At 38.2% G+C, this 20,844-nt stretch overlaps 1 protein-coding gene across 1 annotated transcript in view; it reads right to left on the bottom strand.

Moving 5' to 3' along the window:
* Nucleotides 1-20,844, bottom strand: part of eys (eyes shut homolog) — a gene marked incomplete at both ends in the record, with an annotated part of 268,937 nt that overhangs the window by 5,672 nt on the left and 242,421 nt on the right. The window contains 4 exons of the mRNA XM_081351375.1: nucleotides 2,404-2,548; nucleotides 4,056-4,222; nucleotides 6,285-6,467; nucleotides 10,030-10,202. Coding sequence (XP_081207501.1) covers nucleotides 2,404-2,548; nucleotides 4,056-4,222; nucleotides 6,285-6,467; nucleotides 10,030-10,202 — 668 coding nt within the window. The remainder of the gene's footprint in view (nucleotides 1-2,403; nucleotides 2,549-4,055; nucleotides 4,223-6,284; nucleotides 6,468-10,029; nucleotides 10,203-20,844) is intronic.

Genomic DNA, 20,844 nt, shown 5'->3' with positions numbered 1-20,844 from the left:
CAGAGAGAGAGAGAGAGAGAGAGAGAGAGAGAGAGAGAGAGAGAGAGAGAGAGAGAGAGAGAGAGAGAGAGAGAGAGAGAGAGAGAGAGAGAGAGAGAGAGAGAGAGAGAGAGAGAGAGAGAGAGAGAGAGAGAGAGAGAGAGAGAGAGAGAGAGAGAGAGAGAGAGAGAGAGAGAGAGAGAGAGAGAGAGAGATCATCATCAGCATGTACACTCCAATCTCCTAAAAAGAGAAAAAAACACACCATAAAACCCTAAAAATATGTCTTTATGATTTATGCAATATATTCTTAGTCTTCTGAAGCCATATGATACAAAATATACAGTGCCATTCAAAAGTTTAGGGTCAGTAAGATTTTTTTTTTCTCCAAAAGTAGTGAGTTACAAAAAATGTCTTTCAAATAAGTGCTGCTCTACTGAACTTTTGAAAGAACCCTGAAAAAAGAAATGTGTCATGACATCCACAAAAATAAATAAGCACCACAACTGTTTTCAACACTGATAATCAGAAATGTTTCTTGAGCAGCAAATCAGCATATTAGATTGATTTCTGAAGGATCATGTGACACTGAAGACTGGAGTAATAATGCAAAAAAATGACATTTTAAAATATATTAAAATTGTAATAGTATTTCACAATAATACTATTTTTATTGTATTTTTGATCCAATAAATGCAGTTGTCTTGGTTACTATAAGATACTTAAAAATAAATAAATAAAATAAAAATCATACTGACCCCAAACTTGAATGGTAGTGTACATCTTATACTAAGCAAAGTATTGCTTTTAGCAGCTCTGGAAGGATCCAATGGACTTCCCAGCATGCCTCAGCATTTTCCTAAAAGACTAGTATAAATGTAATAAATGTAAACAAATGTTTTCCAACAACTGCATGAAAAAAACAAAACGTGGTGTTGACAGCGTTTGTAATTATTTTTGGAAGCACCATCATAGTGAAGGGGAGAGAAAAAGAAAATGTGTGCAGAAGTCCATGAGTTTAAGCTTCGATGCTGAAATGGAAATAAATAAAAAATCTGTTGCTCTTTTTCCAAGTAAATAGCAAAAAATAAATTAAATGAAATATATTAAATGCGCCGAATGAATATAAAGGGACTTCTTGCACACTGCCTTGAGCTCCATGAGATCAGTTCATATATTCATAACTGGGTATTAAATTCAGAAGATAATGTAATACTCAGTCAATAACCATTTAAAATCATAATCAAGCAGTTTCAAAAATTTCATTTGAGGTTGAAGAGGCCCCAAGATAGCCGTAGTCAAACTGTGTTTTACTTGCCCAGTAAGTGAATTACTGTAAACTGAGGGATGAGTTGAAATGATGTTATGTGGTAATAGAGAAAAACTTGTATTGAATCCTGAGCATTTCTCAAACAACACTGACTAAATGACGAGACATGCGGTGGATAGGACGTATCTCAGTTCCATAGTTTTCATGATGTTGTGCTTAAAGGTACACCATCTAGCGGTTAAAAATAAAACTTCATGCATTTTGCAGAAGAACATTGTTTTGGTTGTGGCTTAACTACTAGGCTTAAGAGATATAAGCAGTTTAGATGGAAAGGATCTCAAGCTGACTAACAGAAGATGCTACTGCAGCTCTATCCATTAAGATTTAGCTGCTCCATGTCAAGCTTTATCACTCAATGTGACAGCAAACCTGCCACTCCTACACCATACACGTGTCAAAGTAGCCGAAGCAACTTTCCTCTATCTACGGATTTGATGAAATGCGCACGGGCGAGTGATGTATGTACGCAATTTCCTATGAAAACCATCCCGACAGGTCTAAAATATAAACACTTATAATAGGCTTACCAAAGTGTATCAGGGTAAGACAAAAAACACGTTTTGGATGAAGGATGGATTTGACTTTAAATTTTAAACAACAACAAAAAGTTTACCTTTGCACATCATTGCACAGAATTTGGGTCAGGTAAAAACATTTCTTAAATGACAGACACATTCTGCTAAACAATTTCTTACTTCCACTTTCCATGAAATTTATGTGAGGACGGTTTTATGAACGATTTCCAAAGAAATTTGTTCTGCTGGTTTCATGAATGAGGCCCATTGACTGGAAGCATCCAGAGCCTGAACCAGAGACAAAAGATCCATTCCATCCTACTGTCTTCAGTGTGATTCACAACTGTGAGGAAATACTGTTTAATAATGTTTGCAGACAATAAAGATAAAAATATAGTACCAGTGAAAAGTTTGGATAGATATGACTGAATCTGAAACCCTTTTTATCTTAATGCATATCCTGAAATGCTGGAATTTTTATTTCAAAACTGAAGTTTTAAATGGTTTTAAAGTTTTTTGAAGGCCATTTCAAGACATCAAACAAGCCAATATTAATAATAAAACAGGAAAAAACATCACCTTGAAAGCTGTTCTGGAAACGAGAGCCTGCAGGCAATAGCTCAGGTGTGTATTCTTCATATCCACCCACATAAAGTTGACTGAAGGTGTTCAGGCCCACCAGCGGTCCAGTGGATGTACCTATCCTCCTCTTCTGCCCATCGACCTATTCAGAAAACACACCAATGTGACGTCAGCATGACATCAAAAGAGTTTAGTGTCAAAAGTGGCTCAGAACAGGAAATCCCCAAATTTCCATTCTACATCATTTCTTTTCTTCTTTTTTTGTCATCATTCATAGAGATACGACAAATATCAAGGTATTTTTCTGGCTTTGTCTTGCCATTTTATCATGGTGCAGTACTATCTTGAAAATATCTAAATACCATGAAACCACCGTTCAAAAGTTTGTGGTTTGAAAGAAGTCTCTTATGCTAAAAATTAAAATATCTATTTTAATATATTTTAAAAGGTAAATTATTCCTGTGATGGCAAAGCTGAATTTTACTCCAGTCTTCAGTGTCACATGATCCTTCAGAAATCATTCTAATATGCCGATTTGGTACTCAAGAAACATTTCTTCTGATTATTAATGCTGAATACAGTTGTTCTATATATATATTTTTATGGAAACTGTGATAGGTTTTAGGATTCTTTGATGAATAGAGCTAGCCTGGTTAAAACCAGACCATTCTCAGTAGTAACTGAGATATGGTCTGGCAAAGCTCCTTTAATAACTCATTTTCAAAGGGGAGTCACCAACGGACGTCGCTCAAATGCCTCTGGGCACAATTGGACAGACCTAAAACTCCTAAAACCAATCAGAGATCGTCATGTGTAAAGCCATATGCTGCGTCCCAATTCTCCTATGTTACACTCTATTTTTTTACAGTCTATGGTTACACTACGCCATATGTACTCTTTTTGTGAAGAAAATGTATTTACTCTTGAATGTGTAGCAAAAAAGTAGGCAACTTTGGGACATACTACTTCGTCATCTTTATCGGACGGATCTGTCGCGTGCATCCCGTCATGTAAACTGCCCTGTCAATCATCTTGTCACAGTTAAAATCCTATATTAAATCCAATTTAATTTCCTACCGTTTCGGAGAGAAATGTAGTAGCACGTTCATCTGCCAGTGGGTCTTTCATGGAGACTGTCCTCATGTGTTTGCAATTTGAATATAATAATGCATTTAAAAGTTGGTGTGCTTCACCAACGGACGTCGGAGTGGACGTCGCTCAAATGCCTCTGGGGCGCGATAGGCTAGACCTAAAACCAATCAGAGCGATCGCCATGTGTAAAGCCCGCCTCAACGTTTCTGATTGGTGCCTTGATTTCTTGGCATGGGGAAATGGACTTGAATGAGCTCTTTGCCAGACTTACTTGCAGAGCAAATCTAAATTTGCCGGAAGTTGTCTGGGTTTTCCCAGGCTAGAATAGAACAGCTTTATTATAGAAATCTTTTATAACATTATAAATGTCTTTTCTCTCACGTTTGATCAATTTAAAGCATCCTGAAAGAATATACGTTAATTAATTTCTTTAAAAAATAAATAAAAATACTGACCCCGAACTTTTGAACGGTAGTGTATATAAAAGTAAAGAGCCCAGAAATGATCATTTAACTATCATTTCAAAGTTTGTTATATTCCTACAAAATAAAACACACCTTCAGCCATCCATTTTTCAGATATCTTCCAAAGTTCACCGTGTGAATTTTGATCCTCGGATTCAGGCGCTCGCTGATAATTGTTGCCAAACCCGAGCCAAGATTATACTTATGAACAATCCTGCCGTTCCGCACCCCCAATGCGAAGAAGTCGTCTCCACTGATGCCTTCACAGAAACAATAACACACACAGAATCCAATTAGCACATGCACTGGAGTCCAAAAGTCAGACACCATATTGGAAATCTGGCATTTAGACATGGAAACAAACAGGTTTTAGGATTTTGGAACACAAAGAAAAGTGATGAGGAAATGAATCACTAATGTTGATGTGGTCACTCAATTATATTGCAAAACGTAATAAATTAGAAAGGCATGTCAAATTGAAGCATTTTCATTAGTGGTTCAGGTCAAGCTGACCATCTCTAAAATGTAATTTATTTTTCTTTTTGAGCTGATGGATCTAACGCTCCAATTTATCTGGCCAATTATCAGGTGAATATTTGCCTTCTCATCCTCTCTGATTCCTTTTTTGTTCCCCACTGTGCTGCACGGCTCCCTTGACAATTGCTTCATTATTCACAGTGCTGTCCTCTTCTCTTTTTCCCTCGATGAATCATCCTAAACTATAATCCCGAGAGACACTCGCTGAACTGAGGAAGATTCATACCCCCCTTACTCTTTTATTCAGCTGCCTGTCTTTTGATTAAACATGTTCGTAGCAGTGACGTGTCAGTTAGCAGCCACTGAAACTGACCTTAAAATAAATTGCCGATGGTGGCGGAGAAGGCATGAGGAAACTTAACCGAGATGCTGTCTCTTCTTAATGGCACTTTCAACAGGACATTGATTTTTTTTTTTTTTTTTATGGATATACATTTCGGTTGCACTTTATTCTACTACCTATAAGTAACTTTGAAACTACATGTCAACTAACTCTCATTAAAGTATCAGACTATTAGGTTAGGGTTAGTAGAGAAAGTTGACATTTACTATCAAAGTTACTTATAGTCAGTACTAGCAGAATGTCTGTTGGGAAGCATCTAAATAAAGTATTAGCAGATATTAAGCAGACAGTCTACTAATATTCTAAAGAGAGTTAGTTGGCATGTAGTTGCAAAGTTACTTATAGTTAGAAGAATGTCTAAAGTGGACAGTCGCAAAAAAATATTACATAAATTTCTACATTTAGAAAGAAAATCAGAGTGTCACTGCAGAAAATCGTTTTCTTAATTAGTACTTGTGTCGTTTTCAAGAAACAATATCCTTATATGAGAAGCACGATTTCATATTAAGATATTAAATCTACTTCATTTTTAAATACGATAATTATATCCATTATTCTCTGAACACTACTCTCAATAACCTCTAAAATATTTATTGTCTCAAGTAATTTAAAATTGAAAAATGTTTAACCGTTTTGGTCACACTTTAGATTAGGGTCCAATTCTCACTATTAACTATGACTTTTGACTCAATAAACTCCTTATTAGTTAGTAAAGTAGTTGTTATGTTTAGGCATTATGTAAGATTAAGGGATGTAGAATATGGTCATGCAGAATAAGGCATTAATATGTGCTTTATAAGTGCCAATAAACAGCCAATATCCTAGTAATATATATGCTAATAAGCAAATAGTTAATAATGGACCCTAAACTAAAGTGTTTCCACTATTTTTTAATGGTAAACAATACTATTTTTTATAATAACAATTATTTTTCTATAATAATCATAATTACTAAATTACTATTAGGCAGTATTAATTATTATTACTAATTATAATGAATTATTTGTAATTTCCTCAAGTCAAAGTCAAAGTAAAAAAAACTTTTTACCATCTTTAATTTTTTTTTTTAAATTCCATGTTCAAGATTTCTTCTCTATCCTCTGAGATTCTTTAGAGACTTCATATAACAGATCTTTCCCTTATGCCAGACAATAAAAATCATCGCCCCGTTTTGTGCACAGATAAATCGTCTCTGCTTTGCATGGGCTCTGGACTTACATTTACAGCACATTTTACAGGAGCTGCTCCATTAATATCTCCTAGTTGAGAGATACTGTTTCCACTTCCTCTAACATGACCTCAGCTGCTATGAATCCAGCTCTTATTTTTCATACACCAGTATATACAGCATGCTATTGTAAGCGCTGAGGGATGCTCTGAAATCAAGGCGAATAAAGAGAGATGGAGTAACAAATATGAACAATATTCCAATTTTGACCCACCTTGTCCCTTTTGCCCAGAAAAGAGAATGAGGCTGTTTCTCAAAGCGGAGACATTATTGGCAAAGGTGAGCTTCAGGTGGAATTCATAAAAATGACCCATACTGGGAATAGAGGGATAAGCCATATAGGATGAATATCCAAATTCATCAAGACCACTGAACCTGGGCCGAGTAATGTTGACAGCTGTGAAGAAATAAAAAAGTAATCAATAATTATATATATCTATATATAATACAATGGGCTATGATAGCCAAATTATTAATGGTTACTTAGCACAAGGGTTGCAGGTTCGAATCCAGTTATAGTTAGTATAATTATTCTTTTAGAAATGTATTAGGACAACATTAAATAAACAAGAATCTGTAAAATGTCATGTAATTTGACTGAGGTGAAGTTACCAGCAGCTGTCTGAGAAAGCGACACAAGATGGCGATATTGCACTATACATCAAGCTTGTCAAATCCTATATTATTATTTCCTTGGGGGGAAAATGCTGCTTCTAACAATAATTACTATAATTTTGTGCCATTTTACTCTGCAAATGGACAGTGGTCGTAACATTTATATTTTTCAGAAAGATTTTGCCAGAATTTGTGTACTTCAGAGGCAGAAAATCTTCCAAAATATCAACATTTGATCCCCTGGTCCAGCAGCCATCGTTCAGAAACATTTCAGCTTGGTTACATTAAGTATAAACACTTTTATTTTGTCCAGAGAGAAAAAAAAAAAAAAAGTGCTACCTTAAGAGTTTTCTCCACCCCTCATTTTGTCTTTATGAACTGTGCAGTCTGCAAAGCTTCTCCAGAGGATTTCTCTGGGAACAGCGTTGAAGTTCTTCCCTATGCTCTCCTCTTGAATTATTGATGCCTTTTGAAATTGCACATATATTACCTTGTCGCGGTTTATTTGCACAGGGCCTAATGAAGGACTAGAATGCGTTTTTAGCAGGGACGGTTTGATGAGGCCAGCTGTATTTCTTCACTCACAGCGTCGTGTAATGGCTCAGTGATACGCTGCTTATGCCGAGTTACGTTTTCTTGCTCAAAGTGAAATTCATTAGCAAGCCGGCCATTTATTAACCAGATGTATTGGGCACTTTTTTAGAGTGCCAGTTACCATCCTAAGATAAACTGCAGTCCTGTATAAGGATGTAATTTAACTCATTTCCAAAGTCAAATGGGGATTTCTGATTCTAGCCTTTAGAAGTAACCAGAAAAAACACTTGCTTTCCCTGATTTTTCCCCCATGCTGAAGATGAATAAAACTTCACTTTTTTATTTTTTTAATTTCTCTTAAAAATTGATCTGTTAATGTCCCATTTGACAGTATATGAGACATGACCTCAAATGACCATGTAACTTATGTTTACATTTCCATGCAAAGGCTCTGCATAGCACAGCAAAGCTCTCTCTTATCTCTATTATTCTGCTAGAGGTGACTAAAGGAACAAGGAAACAACCTCCAACTCACTAGCAGTTTTTCCTGGTGACATATCACCCATTTATTTTCATTCGTTCTAGTCAAAAACCGTTTGTGTGCAAGGATTTATCTCTAGTGAAATTCAATAGCCTTCTGTCAGCTGTGTTGGCTGGACCCAGAGATATTTTGCTTTTCTTGATTACCTCCGCTTACCACACACACAAAAAATGAAATAGATAAAGACATAAGAATAAAAACATATGCACATAAGAATCAAAAAACATGCACATGTGAGCAACTCCTAACAAAATCTGTTTGATCCCAAACACTTCCCACAAGATGATTCTTTAATCTTCTGGTGTAGAGCCTGGTGACGATGGAATGAAAAAACAGGAAGTCACATGATATACGTGTTAAGGCGGTAAGGCGGTTTAAGACAGATGTGCCATTATGCTATGGGTCTATTTTAGGTGAGTGTGATGTGAACTGTGCGTCAAAGAACACAGCCTGTCCTTAAACTCCACTGCCGCATCAAGCTGCTTCCAGCAACACAAGCTCTCGTGATCAATCCAAAGATCAATCTATCTGTCTTCCTGTGGATTTGGAATGCAACTTCTAAAAGAAATACGCACCTTTGAAAATAAAGTTAATATTGTACAGAAGTTGGTTAAACTAAAAAGTTGTTTAAAAAAATAAAAGTAAAAATAAAATAAAGGAGGGCTGAATTACTCAAAATTAAATCATTAAATAAAAGTTGAAATATTGAAATAAATTATTAAATACATTATTAAACTGAAATAAAGGCACATTTATTCATTTGTTTGGTTATTGACATTTTAGCAATTTGTTTGCACTCATTTTCAGCATTGTTTTTGGATTGCTTTTTTATTTAAGCACAATCTCATGTTTCAATTTCATTTTACCGTGATGGGCTGTCGATTGTTTTCCACAAATTGCTTCTTTCAGACAGTTCGTTTCAATGAACCGATTCACTCGTTCGTTTCCGTCATCAAACAATGACGTCACGTATATGCAATTCTATTATTAAAGAACCCGATGATATAAAACGCAGATGTTTTACATGTCTAAAACCAAATAAACTAATGAAATTAATTTAATTTCGGCCATAATTCAAGTCAACTGCTTAGTTCACGCATGCTCGTATCAGCAGCGCATCGGTTCTTCGCTGGCATGTCCGATTCCGAACTGTTTCCTCAGATTCACTGTATTAACCGACTCTTGACTCGAGAAAGTACCATCAGTGTATTGCTGTTAAAACACATTTGCTATGCAGCCTGGCATCTTTTTTCTTTGAAATAAGAATAATTTGAAATAAGACCATGATCTTCTGAATAATGTATAAATTCTAAATGTAACACTAAATCAATACATAAAACAGACTCAAAAAACCCTTCCTGTAATTCCATTAGTCCAGGCTCATTTGAAGAAGTCCAGCACATCCAAAGTTGAGTGACTGCCCAGAGGCAGCGAGGCCTTGGCTACTAATCAATACTGATTGATGTTATCTGCTGTTATCGGCCTTTAAATTCAAATGTCAGTCCCGCTCGGTGTGACACTGGGAGATTAGAACACTCTATTTGGCATCAGGCTCTTTGCTGTCTGATGGAGCGACGTCTGGTAGCTCAGCCTCGCGTGCTGTGCCAAGCGGTCTTCAAACCACGCCACCCAATTAGATTACAGCGAAATAGCCGCAGTTCTTTCCCCTCTAAGCACAGTCGAGGAGATGAAGAGCTATCTGTGTAAGCAGATATCCGACTTTAGCTGACTTAACACTGCGAGGTAGAGCCGGGGAGAGAAGTACATTAGTTACACGGCGCTGTAGTATGACTTCACAGCTTTGTTATTTGAGACAATAAAACAAACCCAATTGCAGCCAGTAGATTCTGTAACTACACTTTGATGAATTAAGTAATTTACACACTTGGTGTGCTCATTATATTTGGATGCGCCCTACCTGTAGACACCTCGAAAGTCTGTGTATGTAGTGTGGAACCGAGTTCCAATCCAATGCAGACTGGCAATTATCCTCAAAATGTTCATTGTGAAAGCATCAGTTCAGTAACTGTTTGCAGCAAGCGCAGAGCACTTAGCTACTCTAATTGGAATGGTATTTCAACGGCTTGCATCAGTTAAACAAAACTGCTGGGAACACTTTCAATATACCACCTATGGGTCTAACCTCAAAGACGGAGGTGATGGAGGAAAACAAACCTCAGAATGGCACAAATATCAAAAGAAACACCCTCTGGCCACGCTGGCTTCAACGTCTCAATTGATACCGGCGTAAATCAGCGTCTACACAAACCTTCATCGCAGAGGAGACCCTGCCTTCCGTAGGGGCAAAGACACGCCGCTTCGAGCTGCGTCTGGGGAACGCAGGTGGCACCGCGTGCACACGGGTTTCGCTCGCAGGCGGTGAACTGGCACAGCTTACCGGAGTAGAGCGAAGGACACGCACAGAACCAGTTCTCCGCATCACTACACACAAGGAACCAAAATGAGGAAAAAAAAAAAAACAGAGATCATTAGTACACCAATGAAATGTACCCGTACTGCATCATTACCTTCGGTGGAGTTTGCGTATGAAGCATACATTGGGAAGGGGCATTGGGGGGGTTAAGAATGTCAAAAAAGCAGGGGAGAATACAAATGAGAATACAGAGCGGAATGGATGGAAGTCATACATCACCGGCCTGAACTCGAGACCATCCTTGTCAGCCAGACCAACATCAACTGATCTTGCAGTGCAAGCGCAAGTGCAAGTGCACTTCGTTAAAAATATTTTACAGACACAGAAATGAACAGCAATTGATTTGGCATTTGATTAAAATGATGTTCACTCGTAAATGAAGATTAAGTCTGTGGTCTAGAATGGATTTTTAAATTCCTCTGGGTTCCTAAATAAATTCAGCCATGGTTAGCATTAGAGACTTACATCAAAATCATTAACATCTTACGACCCCAAACTTATGAACGGTAGTGTACATGAAAATAAACAAATGGCTTAATCATGTTTGTGGGTCTGTGGCATCAACATTATTTAAAACCCCTTGTTTAAATAATGAACAAACACCTATTTTAAGATCACATGACCAATGGTGTCATGCTGCTATTAGTAATAACATGTTTAAATTTTTACTATTTGCTTTATATATGTTAAACAAACTTGTTGATTGTTGTCATGTTAATTGATTATCATCAGACTGCCAATAATAATAAAAAAAATATACTTGTCATGTGAAAAAGAAAGGACACTCTTTAGATTTTTTTGGTTTTACTTATCAGAACATTAAAAATCATCTGGTCATTAGCAGGTCTTAAAATGAGGTAAATACAACCTCAGATGAACAACAACATATGACATATTACACTGTGTCATAATTTAACGAAAATAAATGTGTGACAAACTAAGTACACTATGATTCAGTTGCTTGTAGAGCCACTTTTAGCAGAAATAAGTTGAAGGAATCGTTTTCTGTATGACAGTCTCAGTCTCACACATCGTTCTGGAGGAATTTTGGCCCGCTCTTCTTTACAACGTTGCTTCAGTTCACTGAGGTTTGTGGGCCTCTGTTTATGCACAGCTCTCTGAAGGTCCCGCAGCAACATTTCAGCCGGGTTGAGGTCTGGACTTTGACTGGGTCAGTACAACACCTTGATTCTTTTCTTTTCTCTTCAGCCATTATGCTGTAGATTTGCTGGTGTTCTTGAGATCATTGTCCTGTTGCATTATTCAATTTTGGCCAAGCTTTAGTGGTCGGACAGATGGCCTCACATTTTAATACTTTGATATAAAGAGGTTCATGGTCGACTCAAAGACCGCAAGGTGTCCAGGTTCTGTGGCTGCAAAACAAGCCCAAATCATCACCCCTCCACCACCATGCCTGACAGTTGAGGTGTTTGTGCTAATATGCTGTGTTTGTTTTTTTCCAGATGTGACGCTGTGCATTATGGCGAAACATCTCCACTTTGGTCTCGTCTGTCCAAAGGACATTGTTCCAGAAGTTTTGACGTTTGATCAGATGCAACTTTGCAAAACCAAGCCATGCTGCCACGTTCTTTTTAGAGAAAAGAAGCTTCTCTTGAAAACCCTTCCAAACATGCCATGCTTGTGACTGCTACTTCCTCTCTTAATTCCTATGGAAGCAGTAAGGGTGTACTTTGTCACCTATGGCTTTTCCATTTTGGTCAAGTTTTTGTTAAATAATAATGACACGATGTAATATGTCATGCGTTGTTGTTTGTGAGGTTGTATTTACCTAATTTTAAGACATGCCAAAGACCAGATGATTTTTTTTTTTATTATGTCTTGAATCTGATACATAAAACCATAAATTCAATAGGGTGTCCTTTCTTTGGTTTAGTGTACATCTAAACCAAAATACAGGATATATTCATAAAAACGCATTATACAGACATACCATTACACTTGTTGGGATGTCCATTTTATAAATATCATGCAGGGAAAAGACTCAAATGAAAAAAATAAAATAAAATCAAAAATCAAAAAGGTGTCGGGGCTGAAGAAGAGTACATAAACAAAAAAGTATTGAGTGAATCACAGATTCATTTAAATAAGCGAATAACTGGGCCTGAAGGCCATCTACAAAAGCAGACTCACATTCTGCTGATGTTGATCTATCCTCACTGTAAGCGAATTATTAGAAACGCCCCAGCTAAAGGATGACTGCCGAGGTGCAATTCCGCAAACGGAACTTTTTTAATTCCAGGCTTTATCCTCAAGCGAGGGGTAGAGGGTGGGCCAGCATGATAAGCAATATTCAGACAAGAACTTCATAAGCTGCCGGAAGATGTAGACCGTTTTCAAAGGTATAATATCAGATACAGGAAGCATTGGAGGAGTTTCAAATCTATAAATTAATAATGTGTTTTGAGCTGCAGCACAGCTGAAATGAAATATTTACATTCTGTCACTGGGATTTAGAACCAGTGCAAGAGTGACTGATACATAGACACACACAACAATATTCTAAAAACGTGGGCATGAAAAGATTTGAAGGAATATCTATGCAGGGAGAAATCGAATTTCAAATAAAAATGGCACGCTTATAACGTTACAAAAATAATTGCATTTATGCAGATAACACTGGATAGGACATGTAACCTTCCCACTCATAAATCTGAGTCACTAATCAAGTGACCTGGTTTGTATACAGGCGCTCTTTGCACCGTTCCCAGGGAAAGACAGAGAATGGTTTGTCACTGCCTTTCAGGACAGCAGGGGGTAATGCCGCGGCAGACTGCGAGATTATTGCCCCGCATTATGTAGAACATGCAAACACATCTGTTTCTGTGACTGATTGCCCTTCACCAGCCATGCAAACTCTGACTGACGCAGGGAACAGTCAGGAGGAACACTCAGGTGTCGGCTGCATATGGTGAGCCCCGTACGTAGCCAACTGTGTATGATCACAGGAGATGTGTTTACCACTCTTCAAAGAGAGTCTTGACATTGCAATGACATATTCTGTATTTTGATCATGACACTTTATCTTTAAAATAAGAGAGAAAAAAAAGATTTCAGGCTTTTAGTCTATTAACTTTGAGACCATAAACTGTAAATAAATAAATATTCAGCACATATACACATTTACACATAAAATGTAAATTTTTTGGGCTTTTAGTCCATGTTTGCTTTGAGACCATCAACTATGCTAGTGCACTCTCTAAACATTCACGATTCACTATTTAATTAACAGCCTTTCATGTCTGGAAAAACGTACATATACAGTCCCTTGCGAAAGTATTAAAACCCCTTCAATTATTTTCACATCTTGCTATGTTGCTGCCTTAGGTTAAACTACTTTAAATGACTTTTTTCACACCAATCTACACTCCATACACCACAATGACAGCACAAAAAAACAAACAAACAAAAAAAACAGATCTGTGACAACTTTGCAAATTTATTAATAAGAAAAAAACTGAAATAAGTACATTGCATAAGTATTGAAACCCTTAACGAAGTATAGCAGCCTCAAGCCTTTTTAGGTATGACTTGCCCCGATTTGCAGTCAACAATAGTAGTGGAAAGGGTTGCGCCAGCCTGCAGATTTTGGACTATGATACCATACAGTTGGAGGATCATGGAGCTCAACCAGTGTGACCATCAGCTTGTTGGTCACCACTCTAACCAAGGCCCTTCTCCACTGAGTGCTCAGTTAGGCAAGCTCTAGGAAGTGTCCTGGTTGTTGTCCAACGCAGTGCTTAAGTGCCAACTAGTCTCTCCCTATGGAGGAACCCTTTACCACTCTACAGATAAAGCGTTGTCGGGAAACTCAATTCACGTACCTACCCCGAATTGATAAAATAAAATAAAATTCTGCATCAAAAATTATAAGGAAACGCCAGTACTTTGTTTAGGCTTGGTTTGTAGGGAATTCCAAACCTGCGCACATATTCAAACGCACGTAACTATAGAACCAATTCTTAATGCGCATGTGACCGCCATCAGCGTTTCTCACAGGTTCGTGTTTAAAGTCTGTGTAGAGAGAATGGTGTCGTCTTAGCGGCCCCAAATTTAATAACGAATGATCGTTGCGAAGGAAGCGAATCAATCAAAACTAACTTTAGCTGGAAAATAACTTTATTAAAGAACCGCTATAAAGCCAAAACAATCTCTGTTACCTTAAATTATACGCTTATCTCTGTAAAGCTGCTTTGAAACAATCTACATTGTTAAAAGCGCTATATAAATGACTTGACTTGCTACAATCTTCTTCTATTAAGGATAATGGAGGCTACATGCTTACGTGAACCTTCAATTCAGCAGAATGTTTTTGTAGCCTTCCCCAGATCTGTGTCTTGACACAATCCTGTCTCTGAGCTCTACAGGCAGGTCTTTTGACCTCATGGCTTGGTTTTTGCTCTGATATACATTTTTAGCTGTTAGACCTTTTTTTGAGAGGTGTGTGTCTTTCCAAATCATACCCATTCAACTGAATTTGTCACAGGTTAACTCCACTCAAAGTGTAGTATCATCTACAAGAGAAATTGAAATGCTCCTGAGCTAAATTTCAAGTGTCTCAGAAAAGGGTATGAATACTTAAAGCTGCAGGTAACTTTTGTAAAAATGTATTTTTTACATATTTGTTAAAACTTTCATTATGTCCTTGACAGTAGAATATGAGACAGATAATCTGTAAAAAAAATCAAGCTCCTCTGGCTCCTCCCAGTGGTCCTATTGCCATTTGCAGAAATACACCGCTCCCGGTCAGAAACAACCAATCAGAGCCAGGAGGAGTGTCTTAGCAGTGTCAATCAAGCTCGTGTACGTGCTCTTGCACAGCGCGTACCGTCGTTCAAAATCAAGGTTTTTCGGTGTGCCGCAGCTGTGCTAATGGCGGACAAACAACCAAAACTGCCAATTTCTCGAGTGGCACCTGCTCATACAACAAAGACAGGTAAACGGAAAAAGACCAATGACGATAAACAAGCCCATCGGAGCCCATTGACTCTGGCCGCATAACATACAGATAAAATGTCACGCACTGTGCAAAGCAACAATTGAAACCTGCTAATTCACTGGCTTGTCATGTTGCTGAAATAATGTACTAGCAAACCTTATTTAGCATTATATATCGCTAGGATAATTACTAACATACTGTAATGTTAGTTACCGTTATATTATCTTGCTAGCTATTTATAACTTATAGAAAGAGTGCAACGTTATAAAGTTACATTACATGTATTGCAAAATACGTAATAATTTGAGGACAAGGTTTGTAGTCAAAGTATGGGCAGGCCATAGTCAATGTAAAGCATATTGTTGATGTTTCGTCCCTACCAGTGAATGTGCCATAACTGTTTATCCACCGTCATCGGTGGCCCTGCTTACTAGCCTGCGCGTTCACGGCAGGCTCCGTTGTGGGGGAGGAGCTGTGGAGGGAGGGCTGTAGCGCAGCAGAGAGCAAGGGGGAGTGACCTGCAAGTTGTGCTTGTTCAAATTTTCAGGCTAAGTCAATGTTTTCTAAAAACTCCCTACTGCAGCTTTAAGCAATGTAATAATTTCAGTTTTTTTATTTTTAATAAATTTGCAGTCATCATAAATCAGTTTTTTGTTTTGTCATTGTGGTGTATGGAGTGGATATTAATGTGAGAAAAGTAATTTAAAGTAGTTTAACATAAGGCAGCAACATAATATGTGAAAAAAAAGAAGGGTTTTGAATACTTTCGCAAGTCACTGTATATACAGTACACACACACACACACACACACACACACACACACACACACACACACACACACACACACACACACACACACACACACACACACACACACACACACACACACACACACACACACACACACACACACACACACACACACACACACACACACACACACACACACACACACACACACACACACACACACAGTTCAAATGCCTGGGGTGAAAGAAGTCTCTTAGCTCACCAGGCCTTTATTTGAACAGTAAACCAGTAATATTGTGAAATATTTTTTAACAAGTAATTTATTCCGTAATGGCAAAGCTATTTATAACCTTTACGTCTTCAGCGTCACATGACTCTTCAGAAATTATTCTAATATGCCGATTTGGTGCTTAAGAAACATTGTTATCGTATTATTGAACCTTATTATCAATGTTGAAATCAGTTGTGCTTACAGTTTTTTCCAGTTGCTAACACACAATTTTGCAAACTAGGCTGGTTTTATCAAAATACTTAACACAATTCACAAAACCACACACCCAAACTGCAAAATAACTAATATATCCTACAAAATGAAGCACTGCAACTAAAACTACATATTATCAAAATCAAACTTTTGCACGAAATGGCACACATACCATTTATATTACCAGATTTTTGTCTAACCAACTATACACTGTTGGGCATAATGAAAAGCACTCTCATCTTTAGCATGCTTTGCCATAATACTAAAATAGTTCAAATTGTAAAAAATTCTTCAGATTGTTCAATCTGACCTCTGTAGCAGCTGTAGGACAGTAAAAACTCTGACCAATCACTGCCATTCGGTGCAAATGTAAAGAACCAATCAGATGCCTTCGTGTCTCGTGCCCGAGCACCACTGCGTGCACAGCCCTACGTGCACTAATAACATGTGACCGTTTCCGGAAACATTTAGCTCACTACACCGACTAAGCAGGAGTTTGCGGCACAATGGCAGATAAAATGCAGCCAAAACTACCAATACCAGCTTTGCTTGTAACTACTCGCCATGACAAAAAGGCTAAAAAATGAAAGTCTGAGGCAGAAAAGGCTGCAACGAAACTGGCACTTGATAAAGCCAGAGGACAAACTCGGGTCAACATTGGTTCAGCATTTGAACTGTGGAGACAACTAAGGAAGCTGAAGGGCCTAAAAAGCGATGCCGAGGTTGCGGTCTTTCTGCTGGATAGGTAATTATTTGTTTTGCTTCGGGGGGATTTGTTATTTCCATGATATATGTTACGTTAGGCAACGTAGCTGCGGACTGTACGTTGGGTCAGATCCAATGCTCTCGTCGTGGAAGCTCTAACAACCAAAATAACGAAGATTTATAAAAACATAAAATTCACGTTTGCCAGTGATAGTAACAAAACAAAACGTTAAATTTTTACATTTAATTTAGCAGACGCTTTTATCCAAAGAGACTGACTCCAAATGTGGATGCGCGTTCATGTTTGTGGGGGGGCGTAGCTTTGGACGGAGCACTGACAGGAGGGGACGGAGCTTAGAAGAGGTGCCACTTTCAAATCTGGCTAGCTCTCCAACATTACCTACTATAGCTTTAACCATTGAGGTGTTTGGCCAGGTGGCACATGTATTGGCCAATTAGCTCATGTAGTGTCATTTTGAATGGCAGTGTTTTGAAATGGCAAACATGTGACTTTATGTCAGATTGTTGTGTCTTATGCAGAGAACCGTTTTCAGTGCATTTAAAAAGTGCCATTTTGAATTGCCATTGGTTTTGCTCTGTGTCAATTTTAATAATTGTGCTGTGCATGTCATTTTAATGTGTTAGCCATTGGAAAAAACTAAGTTTTTGTGGAAATATTTTTTTAAGGGTTCTTGGATAAATAGAAAGTACACAAATATTTTGTAACTTTATACATGCCTCTATTGATCAATGTGTCCTTGCTGAATAAAAGTATTACATTTTAGAAAAAAAACCTTTGAACAGTGGTGTACGCACACATGCACGCACACACACATACAGCATATGAAAATACAGTGTGCAGAATATCCAGATAATATACTAAATTTGTTTATTTGACCCTGGTATCATACTTGGTATAGCTCTTAGAAAGATACTGTTGCTAATATGGTTCACAGAGGTCATCCTGCATTCAGTTATATAAAGATGCTTATTTGACCAATGGGCATTATGTAAGGCAGTCAAGAGACTTAAAACCAAGAACATTTGTCTGTGTTTGGTTAGAATGAAAGTGAACCAGAGGTCAATGCTACAAAGCAACAGAAAGACGAAAACCATTAAAAATATAATGTTCTGAAAACGCGGCTAAACACATCTCCACTAAACTGAGTCCTGACGCACACGTCTCCCAGCAGATGTAATAAGCTACCATCACTACTGACCATTTCGGCTGCAACTAAAGTGAGCTTCTGGAAGCAAACATGTATGAATAATTTAACATGGTAAGTGTTCTCCGTGTCTGTTTAAATAAGGGTGCATCCAGAGAAGCAGACAAAAAGAGACTCTGACTTCCAGTTTGCTTTTAGTGTAACCAGTCATTTGATAGTATTAATAAAGCAATGAAAAGCCAGATATTTTAACAGTACTGACCAAAGACAGCATTTTAAATTCAAAGATCTGTAAACGCGACATGAGGCCACGGCTCACCGGAGACCCAAAATGGAGAGGCCGGTCCTCCAAACGTGCTGGATTGCCTGTTTAGTGGGCCAAGCACTCGATTATACACTTGGGCGGGCGTGACACACTCAGTAAAAGAGTTTAGTGCTCAGCTCGACAGCGAGGTGAATGATGTCGTTTTACGGGAATGAAATGAACGGCTGATGTACAGCTGTTCGCTCCTGCCCTCCACATGCTCTAGCCGTTACCCGGTGGAGGTGGGGAGAATCTGTCTCAAAGTCAAAGGATTACAACCGTTAAAGCCATGAATCACTGTCAGAACTCAACACTAGTAAGGAGACTTACAACAGGAAGCCAGGTACTTTGAATGCACACATTAGGCTCATATCTACAGTCATATACGTTTTCTGAAACTTTAAATAGATGAGAGAGAAAACGGATGAGGACATCTGAGGTGAAATACAGTTTTGTGAGATGACAACAGAGAGAGAAATGACTCTGAGCAGACGCAAATGCAAGGAAAGCGGGGATATGTTTAAGTACCATCTGTTGAGAAAAACTAGCCTGCTAACGTCAGCTGCTGGCTTGGAGAAAAAGCCTATTCTTTGTCAACATGCTCCCTTCACTCGCCTCAGCTAACTGGGATTACCATTAGGACATCTTCCAGGACAATTTTCTGCCTCACACGAGTGCAGCTAGTTTTACCCTTTTAAAATAAACGTGGACTGTTATTTCGATCTCGACGCAGGGGCTGAGTACTGTGCATGTGACTTTGCAAATGAAAATAAAAGCAGCTGCCTTTCAAACTAAAAATGAATGATTACGTACAAGACATCTAACCAGCATATCAAAAGAAGCCCATGTGATCAAAGAGAATACTCCACTGATTTGTTTACAGGAAAACTGGAGGAGAAAATAAAAGAAAGGACAGTCATCACCACAGAAAAAGACCATTCACACACAAACCAAATGTCGAGTCTGGACTGCTCAATGGCTCATCACAAAGGTCAGTGATGGGGCTAATGCCCCACGTTGGTTATATATAAAAGTCAATATTCACAGAGCGCTTCAGTGAAACAGACTTTTCCGAGATGAGTTTAGAACGAGAAATAAGGACGCCACTATATACAAGCCTAAATGTTTAAACTAGAACATCTATATAAAACATCAGCAACATCAAGAGCTGAATCTACATCATGTTCTGATATGGCATAAATTATTATCTTAAAAAAATGAAAAGAGAAGTACTTTTATTAGCATCTCAGTGAGTCGGTTATGCGATGATGTGCTATGAAACCATTGCGGGGCAAATAAATTGTAATATTTATTTATTTCTAGAAGTAGCCCAATAAGGATGATAGTAATAATCATCATCATGATCATCATCATTTATAGATCATCGCTTGGGGATTGAGATCATCATTGGGGGTCCTGTCGCTGGGCACAGACTCAATTTTTAGCTTCAGACTTTGATTCCATCCAGTCGGAGATTATCAAACATGATATTATGCAACGATTTTAGAACACATTGTTTTCATTCATCATGCATCTGCTAGCATCGAAGCACATGCAAGTTTGTTGTGTTTAGAATGACTTTAGTCTGAAAGTGTGTGTCATTGTAGATTGACAAGTTTTTCTCTCTAACCATTTACAAAGTCGTATGATGCCTAGAGTTTTGAAATCTTTTCCAATTTTAAAAGTTGTGTAGTGTATTCCAGCTTTCCCCCAGGGGCGGCAGTGGCTCATGTAGGTTGCCTACAAACTGGAAGGTTGGTGGTTCAATCCCCGGTTCCACCTGACCAAGTGTCGAGGTGTCCATGGAGCAAGACACCTAACCCCAGCTGCTCCCGACGAGCTGGATGGCGCCTTGCATGGCTGACACCGCCGTCGGTGTATGAATGGGTGAATGTGAGGCAATATGTAAAGCGCTTTGGTGGCCATGGGTCTGTTGAAAGCGCTATATAAATGCAGTCCATTTATCATTTACTTTATTCATTATTCCAAACAAAAGTCCTCCATGTATTGTAATATTATTTTCTGTTTATACAGTATATAAGGAATGAATCAGGTTTGTACACAACAAGGGTAAATGGCACCTTATCTCAGTGTTTGGAAGTGTTTAGGTTTAAATTCAGATCCAGTTCTCTGTAGTCCTTTAGGAAAACCGTTCCACGGCTGTCAGACAGAGTCCCTGAACGCGCGCGTTCTGTGTCTGTGCTCGAGTTGCTATGGTCAAGCACGCCATCAGCTGAGCCAAAGGCACTTTCAACAATGACATTTACATGGATTTGTAATAAAT

Source organism: Scardinius erythrophthalmus, assembly GCF_964197995.2.
Source record: "Scardinius erythrophthalmus genome assembly, chromosome: 21".
Lineage (NCBI taxonomy): Eukaryota > Metazoa > Chordata > Actinopteri > Cypriniformes > Leuciscidae > Scardinius > Scardinius erythrophthalmus.
The sequence above is the reverse complement of the archived record's forward strand: the minus strand, read 5'-3'. Positions and strand labels throughout refer to the sequence as shown.